This window comes from Ovis aries, chromosome 21 (genome assembly GCF_016772045.2).
Source record: "Ovis aries strain OAR_USU_Benz2616 breed Rambouillet chromosome 21, ARS-UI_Ramb_v3.0, whole genome shotgun sequence".
NCBI lineage: Eukaryota > Metazoa > Chordata > Mammalia > Artiodactyla > Bovidae > Ovis > Ovis aries.
Window position 1 is genome coordinate 33,536,215 of NC_056074.1, and position 24,496 is coordinate 33,560,710.

The following is a 24,496-nucleotide window of genomic DNA, read 5'->3' on the forward strand; positions in this document are numbered from 1 at the left end:
CAGTGTTCTTGCCTGGAGAATCCCAGGCATGGGGAAGCCTGGTGGACTACCATCTATGGGGTCGCACAGAGTTGGACACGACTGAAGCGACTTAGCAGCAGCAGTAATCAGGAATAAATTCAACCGTAAGTGATACGACAAAGACTCCTAGTTTTCTCTAGATTCCATAAACAATATTAACCCAACTACTGTTCACTTTTCAAATTTTAAAATATAATTAATTATCCAAGGACTTCCCTGGCAGTCCAGTGACTGAAACTCTGCACTTTGACTGCAGGTGCCACAGGCCCAGTCCCTCATAGAGGAACTAAGATTTCACGTGCTGCACAGCATAGTCAAAAACAAAACAGAATAACAGTGTCCCGCTGATTTAAAAATGTAATAATAAAATAAAATGGAAGTATCCAAATCACCTACTAAGACATCTGAAAAGCAAAAGTGCTCACTGATGAGAAAGCTTACTTAATAATCACTCATGACACTCAGTGGTACAGCTGAATAGCAGTCATACTAGCCATCATGAAAATAAAACTATTTGGAGTCACATTCTTTTTAGGGTAGGACTGACAATTATCAAACTTTTGCACCTTCTTTATCACTTTCACAACCAGAAGAAAAATAAGGAAGAAGTCCCTCAAAGTCAAGTAGGATATATTAGAAATAGAGGTAAAAGAAAAGAAATGTTTTTAAAGAAAACCAAGAAGGATCTCAATTCTCAGAAACTAAAAGGAAGAAAGTTGCCACTAAAGGTATAGGCAATTTAAGCAGGAATTTTACCCCAATATTTTAAAATAGATCATCATACTAAGTCAGAAAAAGACAAATATCATATGATATCACTTATATGTGGAATTTAAAATGTGATACAAATTAATTTATTTACAAAACAGAAGCAGATTCATAGACTTAGAAAACAGACTTATAGTTACCAAAGGGGAAAAAGGGGTAGGTGTAAATAAAAAATGGATAGACGACAAGGTCCTACTATATAGCATACGGAACTATATTCAGAATCCTGCAATAAACCATAAAGAAAAGACCATTAAAAAAGAATATATACATAATATAAATGTAGATATAACTGAATCACTTTGCTATACACCAGAAACTAACACAACATTACAAATCAAATGTGTCAATAATCATAAAAAAAAAAAAGAACAAGTACTAAAATGTTTCCAAATTTCCACAGACACTTTTGAAACTCAGGATTACTCTTTGGAACTTGAACCAATACCCAATTAATATCCTTATTTTAATTTAATGCTTAAATTTCCCTGACAAATCATTTTTGTATTACCAAAGTATTTCAATACATACTGGTTGGAATGTGTTAATGTCGCATTCTGCTTTGTCTTTATTAACAGACATCGAGAATATTCTAAACACATGAGACACAGACTTTCAGAGAATGCACAGTGCAGAGGTTGGGGGTATTCCAGGAAAGGGTAACTTCATAATATTATCCAGAAACAACAAGAAGGCAGAAAAGCAACTCATTACCTGCTGAGCTGTAGCATCCTGTTGGACATAAGCTACTTGGCCTGGGTCTGTAAACAGCGTCTAAACAAACAACAACAACAAAAAAAGCTTATCAATAGATCTTCAGACAGCTTGTCTATGCAGGAAAAATTATCCTACTGCTGAGCACCAATTCCTGAGAGAGTTACTCTCAAATAGCTAGTAATAATCTTTCATTAATAAAGAAGATAAAGACAGTAATCCTATATTTTGCTAAAGCCTTTCATTTATATGTCTTCAAAGAGATTGTTAAAGCTAACCCACTTCATTGGCCAACATACTGCACACTTCGTGATTTTACTCTAAAGCAAAGCCTCTCCTGAGATTGAATGTCACGGTTAATTAAAAAGGCATTCCATGAACAAGGGGGCATGCATTCTCACGCACCACTCTGTCTCAGGGGTAGACTTGCAATTAAATGAAAATGGTTGGAGATACACTGACAAAGAGAAGAATACTGTATACCCAAGGATTACAACTCTTCCCAATATAAATGCACACTCAGCAGATATAGAAAATAAATAAATAAATTGCATTTAATGTTCCACAGACTCTTTTTTGGATAAAGCCAGTAAGATCATAATTTTCAAAGTTCTTATCATAAACATTATTTGGCTGATAGTCAAGATAACTAAAGAAGGAAAACCTTCAAAATTATTTTAGCCAGGACACCACAAGAAATCTCCAATCCAAAAAAGTATTCTTTCCTCTAAAACTTTTAAATGACTCTAATTTGCCTAAGGCTTTAGCAAATTTATGGTCATAGGAACCATGGTTAAGTGCTGACTCCAGAGAACTGTAAAAGAGAATTTTAGCGAGCTTCAGATTTCTTATATTTGACGTTTAAAAACTATCATAACTCAGACATTTAGTAACATAGTAATGATTTAAAAGTTGAGCACAGGACATTCTTTACATAATCTACGTCTTCTTATTTCAGTACAGCTGGGGGACTAAAACTGAGAAGGGCTATTCCAAAAGTAACATCTGACTATCAGGCAATTTTACCTTTATATAGATTTGAAAGGCATTTATTAGGTGGGTCTCATTTCTTCTTGGGAGTACTTTGGGTCTCCTGATTAAACATTGCATGAGGGCAAATTTTTATTACCAGGATCCTACTACAAAAACTATGGAACTGGGGACTTCCCTGGAGGGCCAATGGTTAAGACTTTACCTTCTAATCCAGGGGTACAGGTTCAACTCTGGTTGGGGAGCTAAGATCCCACATGCCTCTCAGCCAAAAAACCAAAAGCATAAAAACAGAAGCAATATTGTAACAAATTCAATGAAGACTTTAAAAATGGTCCATGTTAAAAAAAAAATTTTTTTTAACAAAAAACAATGGAACTGATTTCTAATATATTTTAAAGTGCTATGTACATTATAAAGTGCTAAAAATACAAAGTAACATTTATATATTAGGGGATATTCCTGTTATGCATTTGGAAACCAACACTGAGAGTCACTGGCAAAAAAAATGAAAGCAGTTATAATTGTACAGCTTTTACCCTCACTTCTATACAGTCCTAAAAGTCAACAAGTTATTAGTAAATAGCAGTTAACAAGCTAGTGGGATCCCTCACTTACACGTTTAACTGAAATAACGTGCATGTTTCCACTGAGATTCATCTTGATCAAGTTACACAGAAATAAATGCCATGTTTGGCCTGGTTCTTGATACTTAGGAAAAGTAACAGGCTGATAATCTTATTTATAATAATAATCGATAGATATCAATAGTCAGTGGGGGAAAGACCTCATTCCAGGTTAGTGCTCTAACTCCTTACAGTTTTTTAAATAAGTAAACCGCATCTTCCTCTGCCGAGATGGTTATAAGCTCCTTGAGAGCACACATCTTATCTGCATATTTCCGGCATCACCCGCCAGCAGCACAGTGACTGGCAGAGCGTAAACCTAAGGGATGAATTAACAGATTAACAAACAAGCCATCAACCATGGTCCCAACGTGCCTGCGCAGCTTCCACGGGATGGATGTAGACCAGCGTGTGCTGAGGACCATCCACGGAGGCGTAGGAGGCACCATCTGCCGTGTACACCACCTGCTGGGGCGGACGGACCTGGTCATCGGTGTAGACAATCTGGGCCACAGTTCCAGCGTCTGGAACAAAATGCACCTGGGGCAAAAAAAACAGCAAGTACGAAGCGATCATCCTTGTGGAACCCACCCTGTAGCACAGAGACGGGCAACTGACCGAGAACACCACACACTTGCATTTCTAAAAGATCCCCACGAAAGGAGAACACAGTGAACAAACAGATCATCTGTGCTGAGTTAGTGGCTTGGCAGAGGGATCCAAGGACCTTCTCACTGATTTTTACTTAATGTTAAGCAACCAATTTAAACACCCCTTTGCCTCAAATATCAACTGCGGGTCTCTCTTTTGAGGCGTGCTGAGAAGAAATGTGACAGAAGATTCCTGATGGACAATACTATCAAACTACAAAACACAGATTATTCTGTAAGGTGGAAAAGTATGTCAAGACTCAAAAGTCAGTTGCTTTCAACATGTCATAAAAATTCTACTTTCTAACGAAGAGTGCCTTTTGGCAAACACATTAAAACCAGGTCACTTGCTTTCATAAAATTCTTTTGTCCTCTGTGGCTGTTCTGTAGGCAAGGGGTGCATGTCTGCTGACTTGGTGAATGTAACAGAACTCTTCTTTGCCAAGTAGGTAAGGACACAAAAAATTCTGAGAATGTACTTTTCAGGGGGTTTGGATAACTATTTCAGTTGTCACCAGGGGAAATAATTTTCTGTCTATGAGGAACTAAAGCAGAAACTGATTCTGTAAAGTGCTTTCTGAGCAGTCAGCTTTGGAGGTTTGAGTTCCTGCAGGTTGGCACACAGCCTAGTGTCTGATACTGAAGGTACAAAGCAGATGGTCAAAGTACGCATTTGGGAGAGAAATAATTTATGTGCTAATATTGAAGTCAGGCCCTCTTAGGTCGGAATCCTTGCTCTTACACTGTCTTGGCTTTACACATAATTTTTTATTTCAGTTTTTTCCAGTGGAGAACAGATCCCAAAGATGACATAAGCTAATTCAACCCACAGAAAGAAAACTGGAGACAAGATGCAGTCGAGCACCATGTATATAAAACAAATGTCCACTTTAGCACTAAGTGATTATTACCCCAGCTTCTACATAAATCTGCTCTGCCCATGAAGATACAGTTTGCACAAGAACTGGGCTTCTGAAATATTTGTGCAGTTTTAAGTGCTGCACTTTTGTAAGTTTAGATTTGTTCATTAACATCAAAATCTTTAACTAGTCTCAGTGCTTAAGAAGGAAAAAAAGTTTTCTCCTTGAGAGTTATCCAAACTCTTCAACTTGGTCTTCATCACCAAGTACTCGGCTAAACCAGGATTCCTGGATGGGAGAAGAAATATTGCCAGGATGGGATGCAACAGAGGGTGCTGAGCTCTGCTGTCTACTGTCTGGTTACCTACAAATGTGGACCTTATTTATTAATGGACCACATTTTTCTTTATAAACAAAGTACCCCCAAACATATAGCTACATGAAAGTAGCAACCAGATAGAACCAAAACAGCATTCTCAATTATTCTGCTGGAAGCTTCTCTGGTAGCTTTTTCTCAGTATTCAGACACAGACTTTTAAATCACATCTGAGGACTGATTTTATGTACTGTAATATTAGTTATACTACTTAAGTCAAACGTGTATTTTGAGGCTTTAATATAAATTTTCTGATTACTTAGCAACTGAACAACTATGGTTATGTAATTTGATGAAAATGAAATTACATATACATTATAATGCTTTAAAATGAAGTTTCATACTTTGGTCACATATAAAACGTGGCTCCCTATGACTGCTGACTCTTACCAAAATTCAAATCCATACCAAAAATGCAGAGATTCACTTTTGCTAAGGACAGTCAAAAGATTGTGTAGCTGGTTAGTAGAGCAATATCTGAATAAGTGACTAACCTCCAGAGCTGTTGATTCACTGGGACAACTTTCAATGAGAAGTTTACATTCTGAATTTGAAAAGAAAAGGAAAAGCCACTCACTTTATAGACATACCTTGTACTTCACTACACACAAAAACTCAAAACCCTTTCCTGGATAACATAAAAGAAACCCTGCAGTTTGAAGCATTCACCATGAAATAAAATGGAGCAATGAAGAGGATTATGAGAGTAAGCTGGGGGAAAGGCAGAGAAGCCCCTGGGTGGTACGTAGCTTCTTGAAATCACAGCAACCCATGCAGATGGAGCATTCGAAGTGCTGCCCATTCCTTGAGTACCACGTCCGCCCATCAGCTCCCTCCTTGCCCCACATCACTATACAGGAGCTGCTATTTCTCTAGCTGTCAGCAAACTCTACCAACTAAAACACCGCGGTCAGTGCCCAGCTGGGAGAGCACTTTTCACCTGTGCAGCGTTCTCCTCGTGCTCTGCAGCCGGGGGCCACACGTGTGAGCTTTCATCTTTGGAATCCATCCCCTCCCAGCTGGAGAGCGGCCCGGGCACCTAGAGTTGTGCAGGGTGAAGGACAGTCATCTGTCTCCCACGCACGTGCTCGTCAGGGACAGGAAGGCCTCTCTGCAGCGTGCCTGAGAAAAAGAGAACAGGACCCAAGACTTTAAAAAAAAGCTTTGTAAGAGATAACACACCTGGGCAAAAAAGGTGAAAATGGAGAAATTATATGTAATAATGACACAATGTACTGCGTGCATGTTCTGCTCTGGGCCCACGTCAGGTGGATGGAGCCTGAGTGCGGTCCCTAGTTCTCCCCAGGAGGAAGATGACAAGGCCCCAATGTACTAAAGTCAGTCAAGTGCTGGGCTGACACCAAATCTTACTGGTGTCAGTAAGCTCGTCCCTGTTTGCACACCTGTCAAGACACTGACTTCCTATACCACGAACTCAAAATGAAAAGCAGCATAATAAAAGTTAAAAAATAAGGGAAAATGGCAGGTGGAGGGAGCCAAATTTTCTGGGCCACAGTTTGGTGAATACAGATACCAACTTTGTTTCTTGTGGAGTCAATACAGGAGTGATGAGCTAGCAAATCAAAGCCTCACTAAACATCAATGGGCACAAAACCTATATCTTGAAATATGACTATTTTCCAAAACAGATGTTGTAATCAATCTTCCCTTTTGATGATGATAAAACACTGATGGTTTAAAGGTCATGTGAGATCTGCTGTTTAACAGGGCAGCCGGACCTGATACACCTCCTTCCGCTGGCCCAGTAAGTGGCATCATAGACAGGCAAGGCCAAGCTGCTCAGAACACCACTCAACTAAAGATGAGAAGGACCACTGCCCAGAACCCTGCCAGAACTTTCTCCACTGTGAAATACCCTGAGAAACATTCTGAAGCTACGCATGCTCCAGCCTCTGAACCGGAATAAGGCCCGCAGAAGAAAAGAAACTGGGACACACAGCGTCAGGGTGTCTGGGATACAGAATGGCCACATCCGAACCACCTGGGATCCTCTCGGGAGCCAGGGAGGGGCTCAGCTGCATCACCAGCATCCTCACCCCAACAGAAGCCGCCGCACCACACACACTCGCCCTGCACCCTCCAGAGGATCCTGCAAACAATGCCCCCGTCAACAGCAGGTGACTGCAAGCAAAGGGGCTGTAATGTTCTCTATCTTGTATCTAGACTGGGGTGGTAGATACATGGGGAGATCACATGTCAAAAGCCATCAACCTATTCAGTTAAAAGAGGTGAATTTTATCATGTGTAAATTACACCTACAATGTTGTCTTTTTGTCAAGCATATCTTCCTTATATAGTCGTACTATTTAAGCATACATTAAAAAGATAGTGAGGGTGAGTTGTACAGTATATGAATTAAACTTCAACAAAGTTGTTATATATTTTTTAAAAGGAACAAAAATATTAAGAAACTCAGAGGAATGTCACCGATAATATAAAGAGCTACAGGAAGATAATCACAAAATTGTACAAAAGTAGATAAAATCTGTACAAGAGGCCCCATATTACAAAATCAGAAAATGTTCCACACTGGAAATGTTTAAATGTTTTTTTTAATAATTTCTGATGGAAAAGCAGCAAAAACAGTACAAATAATTTGTATTTCTTCACTGTTCCCCCAAATATTAACATTTTACCATGTTTGTTTTATTATTCTCTCTCCATCTCTTTCATCCCCTCTTTCTCTTTTTCATCTTCTTTTTTTAACTTAAACTATTTGAGAGTAAGTTGCAGGCAAAAACCTCCTTTGCTACTAAATTCTTCAGTGCCTATTTCCTAAAAGAAGGATATTTTCTCACAGAACCACAGTACTTCTATCAAAATCAGCATGTTAACAGTGCTATTATCTAACTTACAGACCACATTCAGCTTTTGCCAATTGTCTGATTACCGTCCTTTGCAGAGAAGGAAAGCCCTCTTTTTCTGGCCAAGGGTCCACTCTGGCCTCACGCACGGCGTGTCGCTGCCAACATGTCCTGTCAGTTCCCTCCGACCAGGAACAGTCCCCAGTCTTTCCTAGTTCTCCATGACCTTGACATTTTACAAACTCACAGGCCATTTATTTTTCAGAAGGTCCCTTAAATTGAGTTCGTCTGATGTCTCTTCATGGTTAGACTCAGCATACCTATTTTCAACAGGAATTAATACAACAGAAAAAAATTCTATTCTTTCCCCATACAGGAATTGGAGATTTTATTTTTTCAACTTAGTTGATCAATTGCACAAACAACCAAGCACACACTGGGATGGAGCGAGGATGGAGGCAGGCTTAACTTCCATACTCAGAAAACACACCAGCCCAGAGTGCCTTTCTTATTTGTTTTCATTTCTAGCAAGCTGCCTGTTATTTCTTTTATTTTTAGTTACATACTTTCAATAGGTGGCAAATCCAGTTGGCTCAAAATTCAAAAGCAACAACAAGCTGTATGGTGGACAATCTTGCTACCTAGAATCCCTTACCAGTCTTCAGAACCAATTCATTGTATCAATTTCTTATCTATTCTTCCAAAGATATGTTATACAAGCAATTTATATTGTATATAAGCAAAAATATAAATACTCTCTGCTTCTCCAAACCACAAATGGCATCATAGTATCGATTCTGTACAAAGCAGTATCTCTTTTAAACCTTATTTATTCCATATAATATCATCCCTTTTACATTGTTCCAGATCCCTATAGCATTTGTTCCTTCTTTACTATAGCTTTATCATTTCATTGTATGAACATATCATAATGTATTTAATGTTATGTTGATAAATGGTTATTTTCAATGTTTGTGATGAGTAAGTTTGGACATGCGTGTTATGTCTTGAATTCTTGTATTTTGAATTCCTAACTGAAGGATGCTATGCAGTCAGTTAAAGTGGCCGTGTGACTATTAAGTAACTGTTACTTTCTAACTCCAGCACTGGGGCTGTCCTCTCTCCGTGCCTGGCACATGAGGGCCTGGGGACACACAGGGAAGTGCTCTGACCTGCACAGGAGGCAGGGTGGCTACAAGCGTGGGCTCTGGACCCAGATTTCGGCAGCAATTCTGTGACTTCAGTGATATTAGGCAGAACATGGATGTGCTCTAAATCACTCTCCTTCTCCTTACAATCAGGATCATAAGGTTATTACGAGAATGGGAGATAATGCACATAAGATGCTCACTTCACACAATGCCTGCCCGATGAAAAACTCTCACCAAGTAGCTTTAAAATAAGGCATTCAATCATATTGCATCTTTCTGTCTAACTGTGTGCCTCCCCATCTCAACGCTGAGTTCCTTCATGTCAAGGAATGTGAGTCGCTCTAGATCTGGCGTGTGGCAGGTCCTTGATCATGTGCACGGATTGGTTGCCAGGGGGAAAAAGAAGAAGACACCTGATTCCTAAGTGGGTATCCACGGATGACTTCTTGGAGAAGATGAAAGTAGAAGGATGAACAGGAACAAGAAAGCAGAGAAGGGAAGGGATGGAAAATTTACTCCAGACTAAAATATCTTTCTTCAATCTTACGTCTTACTTATTATAAAGAAGTAGGTGTAACAATGACATAAAACACCGGAAACTACATACAGCAAGGATAACGGGAGAGAAAAAAGGAAATAATACTTAGCAGATGGGGTAAAATAACAGAACAGTTCACTGACACATAGGAAAGCCTGCTAGTAAAGTTTAGTACTACAGATGTGAAATACTGCCCCAAATGGTACTTCCCAATCATTTTCCCTTGTGGCTCAACTGGTAAAGGTTCCACCTGCAATGTGGGAAACCTGGGTTCGATCCCTGGATTGGGAAGATTGCCTGGAGAAGGGAAAGGCTATCCACTCCAGAATTCTAGCCTGGAGAATTCCATGGACTGTATAGCTCATGGGATCGCAAAGAATCAGACACAACTAAGCGATTTTCACTCACTCACTCACTCATTTTAAAATACTGTTAGCACATAAAGAAGCCCAAGATGGTGAACTCTTTCATTCAAAAAATGTCTGGAATCTAAAGCACCAATACAGAATACCCAGTTCTTGTTCTTTAAGATATACTTACAAGACCTATGGGGTTTCTGTAACTACTGAACTGTTTAAAATTGTGTGATATTCTTCAATTATTTGTTGTTTAATAAACTGTTCAAGAAAACTGAATTCTAGGTGTGAGTCTGCTCCTAAGTAAGTCACTTGAAATTCTCTAGCATCAGCACTGTCAACTGTAAAACCAGAGTATACAGGGATTTCTGGCCTTAAGCTTAGATGGGAAGCAGCAGAGAACAGTAGAAAATCCACAGACTCTGAGTTGAGCACCCGGGCTTCCCCACTAGCTCAGCTGCTCAGCAGTTACATCCCTTGGCCAAATCACGTATGCTCTTGGAGCCTTGATATCATCCTATGTAAAATGGAGACAATAATGACCTCTTGGTGTTACTGTGAGGGTTACATGACATGTGTAAAACTCCCAGGCATAGATCTAGCACATGGTGGTGCTCAAATATGCCAATTTTCACATTTTCCTGATGAACCGTAAGAGCTTCAGAATTTTCAAAACATTTTATATTTTTTTAACTTCGCAAATTGTCCAATAACAACTGCCCTGTACCTGGACATTCTTCATAGCAAGGCTTGTCATATTTGATTTCCTTTATTTTTATTTCACGGCACAGTTTATAAAGCTCTGTTGATCTTGATTTATAGGCAATGGGTCAGGGGCAGGAAGGATTCCAGGAAGTACCTTAGCGCTGTCCAACAGGTGGGTGCTGACAGACTCTGTGAGCTGGGAACAGAGTTCTCTGCTCCTCTTCTCAACCTCAAAGAACCTGAGAGCCATAAACTATAGCTCGTCTAGAGAATGGCCACCCATCGCTCTTTCTTTCTTTCACCCACTGTCCAAAATGTCAGAGACTTCATTTCCAGGAAAAGAAGCATTTCTATTCTCTCTAATGACTTTTTGTAAGGTGGTAAATTTTATTTTTTTAAAATTTATTTATTTTAAATGGAGGCTAATTACTTTACAATATTGTAGTGGTTTTTGCCATATACTGACATGAATCAGCCATGGGTGTACATGTGTTCCCCATCCTGAACCCCCCTCCCACCTCCCTCCCCATCCCATCACTCAGGGTTATCCCAGTGCACCAGCCCTGAGCACCCTGTCTCATGCATTGAACCTGGACTGGTGATCTGTTTCACATATGATAATATACATGTTTCAATGCTATTCTCAAAAAATGGGCCAAAGAACTAAACAGACATTTCTCCAAAGAAGACATACAGATGGCTAACAAACACATGAAAAGATGCTCAACATCACTCATTATCAGAGAAATGCAAATCAAAACCACAGTGAGGTACCATCTCACACCGGTCAGAATGGCTGCGATCCAAAAGTCTGCAAACAATAAATGCTGGAGAGGGTGTGGAGAAAGGGAACCCTCTTACACCGTTGGTGGGAATGTGAACTAGTACAGCCACTATGGAGAACAGTGTGGAGATTCCTTAAAAACTGGAACTAGAACTGCCATATGACCCAGCAATCCCACTGCTGGGCATACATACCGAGGAAACCAGAATTAAAAGAGACACGTGTACCCCAATGTTCATTGCAGTACTGTTTATAATAGCCAGGACATGGAAGCAACCTAGATGTCCATCAGCAGACGAATGGATAAGAAAGCCTTGGTACATATACACAATGGAATATTATTCAGCTATTAAAAAGAATACATTTGAATCAGTTCTAATGAGGTGGATGAAACTGGAGCCTATTATACAGAGTGAAGTAAGTCAGAAAAACACCAATACAGCATATTAACACATATATATGGAATTTAGAAAGATGGTAACAATGACCCTATATGCGAGACAGCAAAAGGGACACAGATGTACGGAAGTCTTTTGGACTCTAATGATTTTATGGGCTTCCCTGAAAGCCCACTGGTAAAGAATCCACCTGCAGTGCAGGAGACCCTCATTAGATTCCTGGGTCGGGAAGATCTGCTGGAGAAGGGATAGGCTACCCACTCCAGTATTCCTGGGCTTCCCTTGTGGCTCAGCTGGTAAAGAATCCACCTGCAATGTGGGAGACCTGGGTTCGATCCCTAGGTTGGTTATTCAACAAATATTTATTAAATTTATTAATAAATGTATTAAATTAGTATGTGCCAGGGACTATTCTAGGTCATATATATTAATATACATCATAGGTACTGGTGGTAAAGAATCCATCTGCCAATGCAGGAGATGTAAGAGGTGTGGGTTCAATCCCTGGGTCGGGAAGATCCCCTGGAGGAGGAAATGGCAACCTACTCCAGTATTCTTGCCTGGGAAATCCCATGGACAAAAGAGCCTGGTGGCTACAATCCATGGGGTCACAAAGAGTCAGACACAACTGAACATACACACATATGCATAAAGAGTGTAACAATATAATTGAAAGTATGAGCCTTAGAATTGGACAAATCTGGGTTCTATGCACCCACATCTACTACGTGTTTACCAGGGTATGACAATAGTAAGCCACAGACTGAGTATGTCTCCTCATTGGAAAATCCAAATCATCTGCCTGGCACGGTTGCTGCAAGAGTTCCATCAAGTCTTTAACGTACTTTTTTTCACTTTTGCTCACGTTGCTGAGCGAGGGTTGACTCCACCACACTGGGTTCTGTAGTAACTACCATCCAGATGGCGGGAAGGATGTGGACACACTGCCGGCTCGAGTGTGACCTTGCTCGCTGCCCTTCATTAGTTCTGCCCTCGCTTCACTGAGTCAGTGTATTGTCAGCACTAGACACCCTGAGTGGAGCTGCCACTTTAAATGTCTTCAAAAAGATGACACTATAATTTGGCATTAATCCAAGAGGCATATGAACAGCAGCTGGGCATAAATTTGATTAGGGACGCAAACATCCATCACTGGAAAAATGACCTTGCCCACCAAATCTATGGTACGTGGGTATGAGACAGGGCAGCATGAACGACGCTGCATTGTGCGAAGTTATTACTGAGACACGTGGAAACACAGGCCTGCCACAGGCTGAGTGAAAACACACCAGGATCACAACTCCCAGAATGGGTAGGAGCTGCTTGCAGGAGATTCCTGGTGACAGCAGAAACGCTGTGTCACCAACACTCTTGGTGACAAAGAGACAGTAAGACTCTGAGCCAAAAGTAGTTCTCGAGTCAGATTCTGAAAGTGACGATATTTAGGAGTATGTTAAACATTTTACTTATATTTTCCCCTCCACATATGTGCATGAATGATACCAATCCATGCCCAAATGAATCTAAAAGAGCTGTTTCAACAAGTATACAATAAAAATTCTAAGTAGCAGAAAGCCCTTGTATCAGAGTTTAGGTGGCAAGGCTTGTTCTTTTCGTAATGATACATAAAATAATTGTGTTTCTTACCAGCAACATCTTCGATTCAATACAACATGACAGCATTTGGGATCACAGAGCACGATGATGAATATTCAAAAACTAGTAGTAATTTTTTTTCATGCTTTGTGAACATCGAGCATTAAAGGTGAGCAAGAACTCTGCTCCCTTGGAGCTCACAGTCTAGTGGGACGGAAGGGCAGCTGGCTTCCCAACCCACCTGGGACACCTGCATGGTTAAGAGTGACACTGAGGAACGGTAAGGGGGATGAGGAAGGCCAGAGAAACGCCTGCCTTTCCAGTCGGTTCACTGGTAAGCAGCCTTGAGCCAGATGGAGTGGCCCAGGGGTCCAGCCTCCACCTCATCTCCCCTCCTCATAGCTACCCTGTTTCCCAGGTGCTGCTCACCCCCTACCACCCACCAGCCTGTTTCCCACCAGCACTGGCCTTTCTGGGCTGAAAGAAGCCAGTTCTCCAGAACCACGTAGGACATGGAATCGAAGACACTCCTGATTCATGACCTGCAGGAAGAGGTGGAAGAAGAGGCCCAGACCCACCTTCAAAGGTAGACAGGCAAATTACTGAGCCTCAGAAACACTGAGGCTGCAGCAGAGGTTTCTGTGCTGGGGTGGCATGACTCCCTCCAGACACATCATTCTTTACACGGAGAAGTGTGCTGCATTCTAGACGGTAGGCATGCGAACCGACTTCTCTGGCTGTAGGCATGCGAACTGACTTCTCTGGCTCATTACTAAGTAACCAGCAGAAACTGCTAACCCTTTCCCTGAATTTTAACACGAGACATGAGTCATGGAGAGAAGTTAGAAGGAGGCTGACACACTTGCAAAATGGATATAAAAACTGTGGAAAGCAATGGAGGAGGTGGCTTCGCAATCTGGGGAGGGAGCAGTGGGTGCAGTCCGGGGACAGAACAGGAGGGGTCCAGCCCCACAGTGGGGGCTGCTGTCTTCTCCCTGAGCACCTGGTGCCACCAGCACCACAGTCCAGACACTCAGCAGCCAGCGGTTGGGAAACGTTAAAGAAGCACGAGAAGGCAGGGGGAGCAGACACCAAGGGGGCCCGCCAGCTGCCTCTCCTCGCGGCTAGGGCAGAGTGTGCAGGACAGGAAAGATCCCCTGGGGCAGACAGAAGGTGGCTGGGCCCAGAGGCTGTCTGGCCTGGTGCACAAACAATTGCTTATTTTTGTTTGCTTAAAACTTTTTCTTTTAAATTTTGGATCTTCATTCCTGTGCGTGGTTTTCTCTAGTTCAGAGAGCAGGGGCTGCTCTCTAGCTGTGGTGCTTGGGCTTCTCATAGCAGTGGCTTCTCTTGTTTTGGAGCATGGGCTCCAGGGCATGCAGGCTTCAGTAGCTGTGGATCACAGGCTTTAGCTGCCCTGACCAGGGACCAGGGATCAAACCCGTATCCCCTGCATTGGCAGGTGGATTCTTGACCAAGGAACCACCAGAGAACTCCCTGCTTGTTGAACATTTCAGCTTTCTCTGAATAAGCAGGGACAGCATCAAAAGAGCATCCTTGAGGAAAACCTATATGGATATTTGGGGCCAGAATTTGCTTTAGGTTAGTTACACTGGAACAGGATCACAGCCATTGGAACGGCAACTTCAATTTGCTGTAGTGACATTAGAGCAGGCTTCGGAATCAGACAGCCTGACGTCAAGTCATGGATCTGCCACTTGTAGCTTTTGACAGTTTGTTTACTCTCTCTGAGCTTCAGTGTCCTCATCTATAGGATAAAAAGCTGAAGGATATTAGGCGTGTAGTAGCAGATAAGGGTAACTAATGCACACAACACAAAACCACCTTTGTGTCAACAAACAGGAAGGGAACCCTTTGAAGTCATATTTAAGATTAGATCCCACTTGGAAAAGGAAAAGAGTGATTTCACACTAGGTACAGAGGGGAGGGGAAAAAAACCACTTTCATTAAAGCACTAAGTGGTAAAAAAGGAAAAGAAAGATAATGGGGAATCTAATTCTGTGACACAGAATAATAGGATTTCAGAACTAGGAGAGAAACCCCAAACCCATGGTTCTCAGATATGTTCACAATACAGGACCACAGTGTTCTCTGCTGAGCACCATGAAATATTTACATCTAACGTCACAAAACAACATTCCGTAACACTGTATAGCACTATGCACCAGGCATATTCTAAGTATTCTGCATGTGTTGATTCATTTAGTTTTCACAATAACCATGAAGTTGGTACATTATTATCTCTACTTTATAGGTGAGGGACTGAGAAAGAGAGGGGTTAGGTGACCTGCCCAGAGTCACAGAGCTGGGAGGAGTCCGTATGTGGCAGACCTGTGATACAAGTCCAGGTACCTGCTTCTGAACCCAGGTGGAGGCTCCCACTCCACCCTGCTTCTCAGTCCACAAACTAAGATCACTTGCCCTGTGTTAAGATTCCAGCATAAATGGCTCCATTATATGAGTCATATAAATATCACATCCAATCTTATTTTACAGTTCTTTAAACTATCCAATTAAGCAAGACTAGGTATTCCCGCCGGAGAAGGCAACGGCACCCCACTCCAGTACTCTTGCCTGGAAAATCCCATGGACTGGAGCCTACCAGGCTCCTCTGTCCATGGGGTCTCGAAGAGTCGGACAAGACTTGAGTAGTCGCTCACTTTCACTTTTCACTTTCATGCATTGGAGAAGGAAATGGTAACCCACTCCAGTGTTCTTTCCCGGAGAATCCCAGGGACGGGGGAGCCTGGTGGGCTGCCGTCTACGGGGTCACACCGAGTCAGACACGACTGAAGTGACTTAGCAGCAGCAGCAGCAGGTATTCCCGCATCTTCCACTAACTTTTTTTGCTCCTTGTTCATTTGTCACCTCCCAGTGCTAAGTTGATTGGCAGTAATAGCAATAAACAGTTAATGAAATTTCATGGGACAAGACAAAATTAAGAAAATTCTTTCCATTGTTTTTACTTAAATGGAGAAAACACACTGGCCCAGCTCTAGAATACTCCTGTCTGGGGAGAGGGCAGTTTGGGAACCACTCAACTAGGACAACTTCTGTCTTAGCGCAGCTTCCATCCGGCCAGCCCTCTGGCGCGTGACCCTGGTGCAGCCGAGGGAAGACAGCGCACCCTGGCCAAGCTCAGGATGGGCCGGGCCGCCGTGTGCCAGCACCGGCCTCAGGAGTGACACTCATCAGTCCGTTCGGCTGATTTAATGTCATGACACCCAAGAAAGCTGTTCAACCTCACAATTCAGAAGACACAACAGGACATTGTCACAGCAAGTGCTCTGCTCTGCACACCTGACCATCGCCGCGTGACTGAGGTGCTGCAGTAAACGTGCAAGCCACAGGATCAGACGTTCAGTCTGGCAGGTGAAGACGACATGGGACATATATGCATAACGGAATACGACTCAGTCATAAAAGAGAACAAAACGATGCTATTTGCAGCAATGTAGATGGGCCTGAAAGCTAAGTGAGGTCGGACAGAGAAAGACAAATATGCTATGACATCACTTTCATGGGGAATCTAAATTATGACACAAATGAACATGTCTATAGAAGAGAAACAGACTCACAGACACAGAGAACAGAACTGTGGTTGCGGTGGGGCCAGGGAGAGACGGACTGGGAGCTTGGGAGAGCAGACACAAACTAGCAATATGCAGGATGGATAACAGCAAGGTCCTACTGCATAGCACAGCGAACTGTATCCAATAGTCTTTAATAATCTATAATGGAAAAGATTATGAAAATGTATACAAATATATACATACGCATAGTTGAATCACTTTGCTACATACCAAAAACTAATACAACACTGTAAATCAACTATATTTTAATAAATAAATTCATTATAATTGGGGGTGAAAGCTTCTACGATGTTTACCCATTTGTAGTGCGAAGTTGAGATTTTACATTTCATTGATATCTGGAAGAAAGCGGGTTCTTTTTCTTATCAGTTCGAAAAGCTGAACTTGGTTCTAAATGGTGAACAGGAATCAGTAGAGGAAGTAACGATGGACACATAACAGAATTATACCGATTCAACACAAACTCCCCATTCTTGCTAAAAGGGGGAAGGCCAAATACTCCATCACATAGTTTCTCACTTTTAAAAATTCACAACAAATTACTATTTCCACTGAGAAAAAATGAAAATGAGAAGTAAAAACTATCAGCAACATTCTCGCCTTGCCTGGCAAGGTGCCCCACGCCCAGCAGACACTGTTTATTCAGGCTTCGCCTCGGCCAGACCGGCCTACAGATCACAAAAGACAGAGTGGCCACAGACAGAGTGCCAACTGGACCACGGTTCTGGGTCTGGTCAGCCTGAGGTCCCTCCGTCTGTCAGAGCCCAGTTCCATGGGACCACTCTGACCCCAGCTCAAGAGCTCCTGGAAACCTGTAAGTGAGGGCAGGGAAGTAGACTAAATATCATTGTTTAACTCCACAAGGAAATATTAATAAAATAAGCACACTTTCAGGGAAGGGAAATATGCCTAAAAAACTAAAATGTTTCCAAGAAAGAAAATAATCGGGGAACCAGGCTTTCATAAAACCTTTTCTTGAAATTTTTTTCTTTTTATAAAAGAAATTTTTAAAATTATAACAACAAACCTTTGACTAGGTTCCAAATAAAAGAGGGGCTTTTAACTAAGCAGTTATGGATTGGGGATATTTCCATATAAGCAGAGAAGTCTAAGGGTAAAGAAAGGATGAAAAAGGCATCATAATGGGGTCCTCCGGGTATGTCTACCGATGCCATTCACATTTGTTACAAATGCTGGCAATGAAGTAAATAGTGAAATGCACAAGACTACAGAAAAACTCCAGATAAAATTTTATGCCAATGGAAAAACTCCAGAAAAACCTTCAGAAACTGGGTAAGTGAGCGAAGACAATGGCCGACAAATTTCAGCATAAGTGGCACTTTTCATATTAACGAGATAGAACTACCTGTTACAATCTAAAAACTACTGCAGACAGAATTCCCTGACAGGCCAGGGGTTAGGATTTGGCGCTTCACTGCCAAGGCCAGGGCTCAATCCCTGGTTGGGATCTTTCTAATTTGTTTCTGGACATAAACAAGAATGACAGTGTGTAACCAGAAGAGAGCGGAACAGAATCTTCTTTCTTGAAAAAAAAAAAATAATAAAGATTAGCAAACACAGCAAGCAAGGAATGAGATGTGCCAGGCAGGTCTGAAATGGTCACCTTGGCCATCTCTGCCTCCTCTCCGTGTGTGTCTCTGTGTTTTCCACTTCGCTACAGAAATCGTATCAAATCCCCTACAGAAATTCCTCCTGCCTTTCTTGTGCACAAAAAGGGCTTCAGAGACTATCAACTAAGGGTACTTTTCTTTGAAAGAAGGTTATTTTTTCCAGTCAGGGCTGTGGCACTCCTTTCTTCATGCCTCAAAAGAGGCATGCCAGCAAATCTTTCTTTCTTTGTGTCAGCCCAAGAAATGTGGGCTTTATTTCCTAGTTCAGATAAGAACTTTCCATGCACCAAAAAAACAAAGATTGATCCTCCCACCCCATTTGACAGTTTGTTAGCAATGCATTAGAACCCCATCAAGTCATTCAAAACAACTCCTACTGTACACTTGAAGGAAAGAAAAACCCAGACTAAGGACATGCTGGAGGTCTTAGCCAGACAATTCTACATTCATATCCTTGAGAGTTCAAAAGGAACCAGCACTCAGTCTGAGTTCTAAAGAACGGTAAACCTTGATGTTTGCTTTTCCTTTTCTACAAAGAAGAGCTGGCTGGCTGGAAAAGCATGAAGGCAGTTTCAAAGAGAAATCTATCAGGAGTCCTCCATTCTTCTCTTACAAGATTTCAGGTGGAAACCTCAAATAGCAGCATATCACAGGCCTACAAAGGTCCATATAGTCAAAGCTACAGTTTTTCCAGAAGTCTTATACATATGTGAGAGTTGGACCATAAAGAAAGAAGGCTGAGCACCAATGAACTGATGCATTCAAATCGTGGTGCCAAGGGACTGCAAAGAAATCAAACCAGTCAATCCTAAAGGAAATCAACCCTGAATACTCACTGGAAGGACTGATACTGAAGCTGAAACTCCAATACTTTGGCCACCTAACATGAAGAACCAACTCATTGGAAAAGACCCTGATGCTGGGAAAGATTAAAGGCAAAAGAAGGGGATGACAGAGGATGAGATGGTTGGATGGCATCATCGACTCGATGGACATGAGTTTAAGCAAACTCCAGGTGATGGCAAAGGACAGGGAAGCCTGGCGTTCATGAGGTCACAAAGAGTCAAACAAGGCTTAGCGATCGAACAACAACAAACAACAGGCCTAGAGAGAAGCATACACATCAGGAGTGTCCAAACTTGAGGGATGCTCACAAAGTGGATATATGTGGGTCAAGGAACAGAAAGCCACCAGCTCCTGAGTTCTCATGGCACTCTCTCCCAAGGCACCACCACTCCCCCACCATCCTCAGCAGGCTGCGGAAGGGCCCTGCATTCCATCAAGCTGACTCGAAGCCGGGCTGCAGTTTCTGAAGGACCAGAAAACAGAGTCTCCTAGGTTTGACCTTCTGGAAGTGGCAATGAGAATTTCAAAATGTTTCCTAGGGAGCCTCTTCCTTGGTGGGCTCTGAATTCCAATTTTCTTCTTCTCAGCAAAGCAAAACTACCCAAATCCCAGTCTGCTATTCAGCTGCTTAGGGCTTGACTTGTGAGCCTGCCGACCAGCCTGGCCTAGTCAACAAATACCTCCAGGGGAAAACCAGATGTGGGGCAGGGTGCATTAGGCTGCCTCCTTGCCTCTGGGATGCCGGCCCTTCAGTTCTGATAGCTTTGGCAGCCCTTCACCCAGAATGTCTTATCTCTCCAGCCCCATAAGGCAGCCTAAAGCACTACCTGCCTCTTTGCCTCTTAGCAGCCCTTACCAACCAGCTTCCCAGCCTCCTGGGAATCAGAAAATGCTCCAAAGGGGAGAGCAGGTACAGAGAGTGGGGTATACTTTATTTATTTTTTTTTGGGGGGGTGTATACTTTAATAAGCACCTTTCTACTGGATCTGACCACTCAGGACTGGCTGCCTCGGTAGGAAACTGAGGGCAATCCCAGGAGGATGAGACTGGAAAACATTTTCTCTTTGAACTTGTGACTCTGTTTATCAAAATTTGTGGACACCAGATATGGTAGACACTGGTAAGAAAAAGCACTGTCATGTGACGTACCTGATATGACAAAGTACAAGCAATCTACACATTGCTTTTTTGAGGACTGGAAAAGCAATGAGAAAGCTTTGTAATATAGGCAGCATCTAAAAATATTGGGCTGTTATTAAAATGTGATTCTCCCAACTTTGAAATTAAATATTCCTCCCTCATCCTTCCTGATACACTGTGATGGAGGAAACATCCCGTCTAACCCAAGCCAGGCTCTCCACCTGGGCTGGCCGGCATCCAGTCTGCTGGTCCCCTCAAGGGCTGCACCCGAACCTACCCCTCTCTGCAGCATCATAGCTCCCTCCCTGTTGGAACATTCACATCAGCAAATGTGAACAGTATCTCCTAACTTTACTGTGCACTTTTCTAAACAGCTGTTATATTTCAATTGATTGTTTACATTTTAAAACTTTTCCCTTGAGCCCACCTCCCTGCTCACCTACCCTTCTCTGCTGTTTTTACACGCAATAAAGAGCTGTCTACATCCACCTTCACTTACTTACTTCCTCACCCCACATTCCCTCCCCAGTTGGCCTCTTCTTCTACCTCTCCAGGTTCTCATCTCACTTGACCTCTGTAACATTCACACCCTCCTTAAGCTCTTCTCTCCACCTTCTAACATGGAACTTCCCTGGTTTCCTCCGGCCTCTCTGCCACCTCCTTTACAAGCTCATTCGCTGGCCCGACCCTTAAAGGCTGCACCAGTAAGCCTCTCCTTCTCCTTCCAGCTTTACACCCTCCCAGGGCTCAGGCCAGCCTTCAGGGCTTTCGCAGAGGCTCTGCCAGGATTTGAATGGCCACCTCCTCCTCCTCAATCAGATTTCAAGGTCAGTGTTACCTCCTCCTGTTCCCCGGCCCCATGCTGCTCTCCCATAACACTCTCTAGAGCATGCACCATCAGTTAAGTGATGTATGCATTTTGTGCAGAGTCTGTGTCCCCTGCCACCTGCCTCGGGGGAATGCAGCTGCAAAAGAGCGCCCTCACCCGACGGGCCAACGCAGGGCCCTCAGCACCTGGAATCTGGCCAGGAGCACAGTCACCACTGTTTCTGGGCGAGTCTCCTGCCTCAGAGGAAACTTCTTACTTAACAAAGACCCTCTTAGGATAAATTCCCATAAATAATGCATTACCACTAAAATGATGGTGTATAACTGCTTCCGTGGTAAAGAAGCTAAGTTTATGTATGATATCAATATTTACAACTGAACTTTAATGAGCTGAAAAGAAAAAAACACGGAGGGGAAAAGTAAATTACTCAAGACAGTACGTAGTACCATAAACTAGCAAATCTGAACATCGTGAAGGGAATTGAAATCACACCAACTGTAAGATTACCAAGGTACATGGAACTCAGCCACTCCCAACTTACACAAAATCAAAATTAGTCCTAGTAAACGCAAAGCCAAATATGACAGAAAACACTGAGCAAATATGGCACTAAAAGAAACTCTCTGAGAAGTCCATTCATTTCAGCCCCTGGTGCAGATCTTGATGTCTGAAGGTATAGTTTCTGAAGTTTCTGCAACCATGAACTATGTCACGCCCACAATGGCACTAACACATTTGTTCAGATATCACCATCACCACCGCACACAGAGGCGACCACCTCACAGTGGGTAAGTTCAATTCAGTTCAGTCACTCGGTCGTGTCCGACTCTTTGTGACCCCATGGACTGCAGCATGCCACGCTTCCCTATCCATCACCAGCTCCCAGAGCTTGCTCATGCCCATTGAGTCGGTGATACCATCCAACCATCTCATCCTCTGTCATCCCCTTCTCCTCCTGCCTTCAATATTTCCTAGCACCAGGGTCTTTTCCAATGAGCCAGTTCTTCACATCAGGTAGCCAACGTATTGGAGCTTCAGCTTCAGCATCAGTCCTTCCAGTGAGTATTCAGGGTTGATTTCCTTTAGGATTGACTGGTTTAATCTCCTTGCAGTCCAAGGGACTCTCAAGAGTCTTCTCCAGCACCACAGTTCAAAAGCATCAATTCTTCAGCACTCAGCTTTCTTTATGGTCCAACTGTCACATCCGTACATGACTACTAGAAAAACCATAGCTTTGACTAGATGGACTTTTGTCAGCAAAGTAATGTCACTGCTTTTTAATATGCTGTCTAGGTTGAGCAAAGCTTTTCTTCCAAGGAGCAAGCGTCTTTTCATTTCATGGCTTCAGTCACCATCTGCAGTGATTTTGCTGCTGCTGCTAAGTCACATCAGTCGTGTCCGACTCTGTGTGACCCCATAGATGGCGGCCCACCAGGCTCCTCCCATCCCTGAGATTCTCCAGGCAAGAACACTGGAGTGGGTTGCCATTTCCTTCTCCAGTGAATGAAAGTGAAAAGTAAAAGTGAAGTCACTCAGTCGTGTCCGACTCTTCTCGACCCCATGGAGTGTAGCCCACCAGGCTCCTCCGTCCATGGGATTTCCCAGGCAAGAGTACTGGAGTGGGCTGCCATTGCCTTCTCCGCAGTGATTTTGGAGCTCCTCAAAAAGTCTCTCACTGTTTTCATTGTTTCCCCATCTATTTGCCATGAAGTGATGGGACCAGATGCCATGATCTTAGTTTTCTGAATGCTGAGTTTTAAGCCAGCTTTTTCACTCTCCTCTTTCACCTTCATCAAGAGGCTCCTCTGTTCTTCACTTTCTGCCATGCAGGTGGTGTTATCTGCATATCTAAGGTTTTGATATTTCTCCCAGCAATCCTGATTCCAGCTTGTGCTTCATCCAGCCCGGCATTTCACATGATGAACTCTGCATATAAGTTAAAAACCAGCGGTGACAATATACAGCCTTGACATACTCCTTTCCCATTTTGGAACTAGTTCATTGTTCCATGCTGAACTGTTGAACTGTTGCTTCTTGACCTGCACACAGGTTTCTCAGGAGGCAGGTCAGGTGGTCTGGTATTCCCATCTCTTGAAGAATTTTCCACGGTTTGTCATGATCCACACAGTCAAAGGCTTTGGCATAGTCAATAAAGCAGAAATAGATGGTTAACTCTTGCTTTTTCGATGATCCAACAGATGTTGGCAATTTGATCTCTGGTTCCTCAGCCTTTTCTAAATCCAGATTGAACATCTGGAAGTTCTTGGTTCACATACTTTTTGAAGCTTGGCTTGGAGAATTTTGAGCATTTACTAGCATGTGAGATGAGTCCATTTGTATGGTAGTTTGAGCATTCTTTGGCATTGCCTTTCTTTGGGACTGGAATGAAAACTGATCTTTTCCAGTTCTGTGGCCACTGTTGAGTTTTCCAAATTTGCTGGCATATTGAGTGCAGCACTTTCACAGCATCATCTTTTAGGATTTGAGATAGCTCAACTGGAATTCCATCACCTCCACTAGCTTTGTTCATTGTGATGTTTCCTAGGCCCACTTGACTTCAGACCGCAGGTAAGTGATCATACCATCATGGTTATCTGGGTCATTAAAATCTTTTTTGTACAGTTCTTCTATGTATTCTTGCCACCTTTTCATAATATCTTCTGCTTCTGTTAGGTCCATACCATTTCTGCCCTTTATTATACCCATCTTTGCATGAAATGGTCCCTTGGTATCTCATTTTATTGAAGAGATCTCTAGTCTTTCTCATTCTGTTGTTTTCCTCTATTGCTTTGCATTGATCACTGAGGAAGGCTTTATCTCTCCTTGCTATTCTTTGGAACCCTGCATTCAGATAGGTATACCTTTGCTTTTCTCCTTCGCCTTTAGCTTCTCTTCTTTTCTCAGCCATTTGTAAGGCCTCCTCAGACAACCATTTTGCCTTTTTGCATTTCTTTTTCTTGGGGATGGTCTCAATCACTGCCTCCTGTACAATGTCACGAACCTCTGTCCATAATTCTGGTACTCTTTGTCTATCAGATCTAATCCTTTGAATCTATTTGCCACTTCCACTGTATACAA

General features: G+C 42.6%; 1 protein-coding gene across 2 annotated transcripts in view; it reads right to left on the bottom strand.

Annotated features, from left to right (window-relative positions):
• The window catches only part of PRDM10 (PR/SET domain 10), a 95,640-nt gene that overhangs the window by 57,489 nt on the left and 13,655 nt on the right, over window positions 1-24,496 (bottom strand). For both annotated transcript variants that reach the window (XM_042237978.1, XM_004019550.5), the window contains exons 2-4: window positions 5,946-6,127; window positions 3,495-3,659; window positions 1,504-1,563 (exon numbers count right to left, since the gene is read on the bottom strand). In XM_042237978.1, the coding sequence (XP_042093912.1) occupies window positions 1,504-1,563; window positions 3,495-3,659; window positions 5,946-6,014 (294 nt within the window). In that variant the 5' untranslated portion in view covers window positions 6,015-6,127. The remainder of the gene's footprint in view (window positions 1-1,503; window positions 1,564-3,494; window positions 3,660-5,945; window positions 6,128-24,496) is intronic.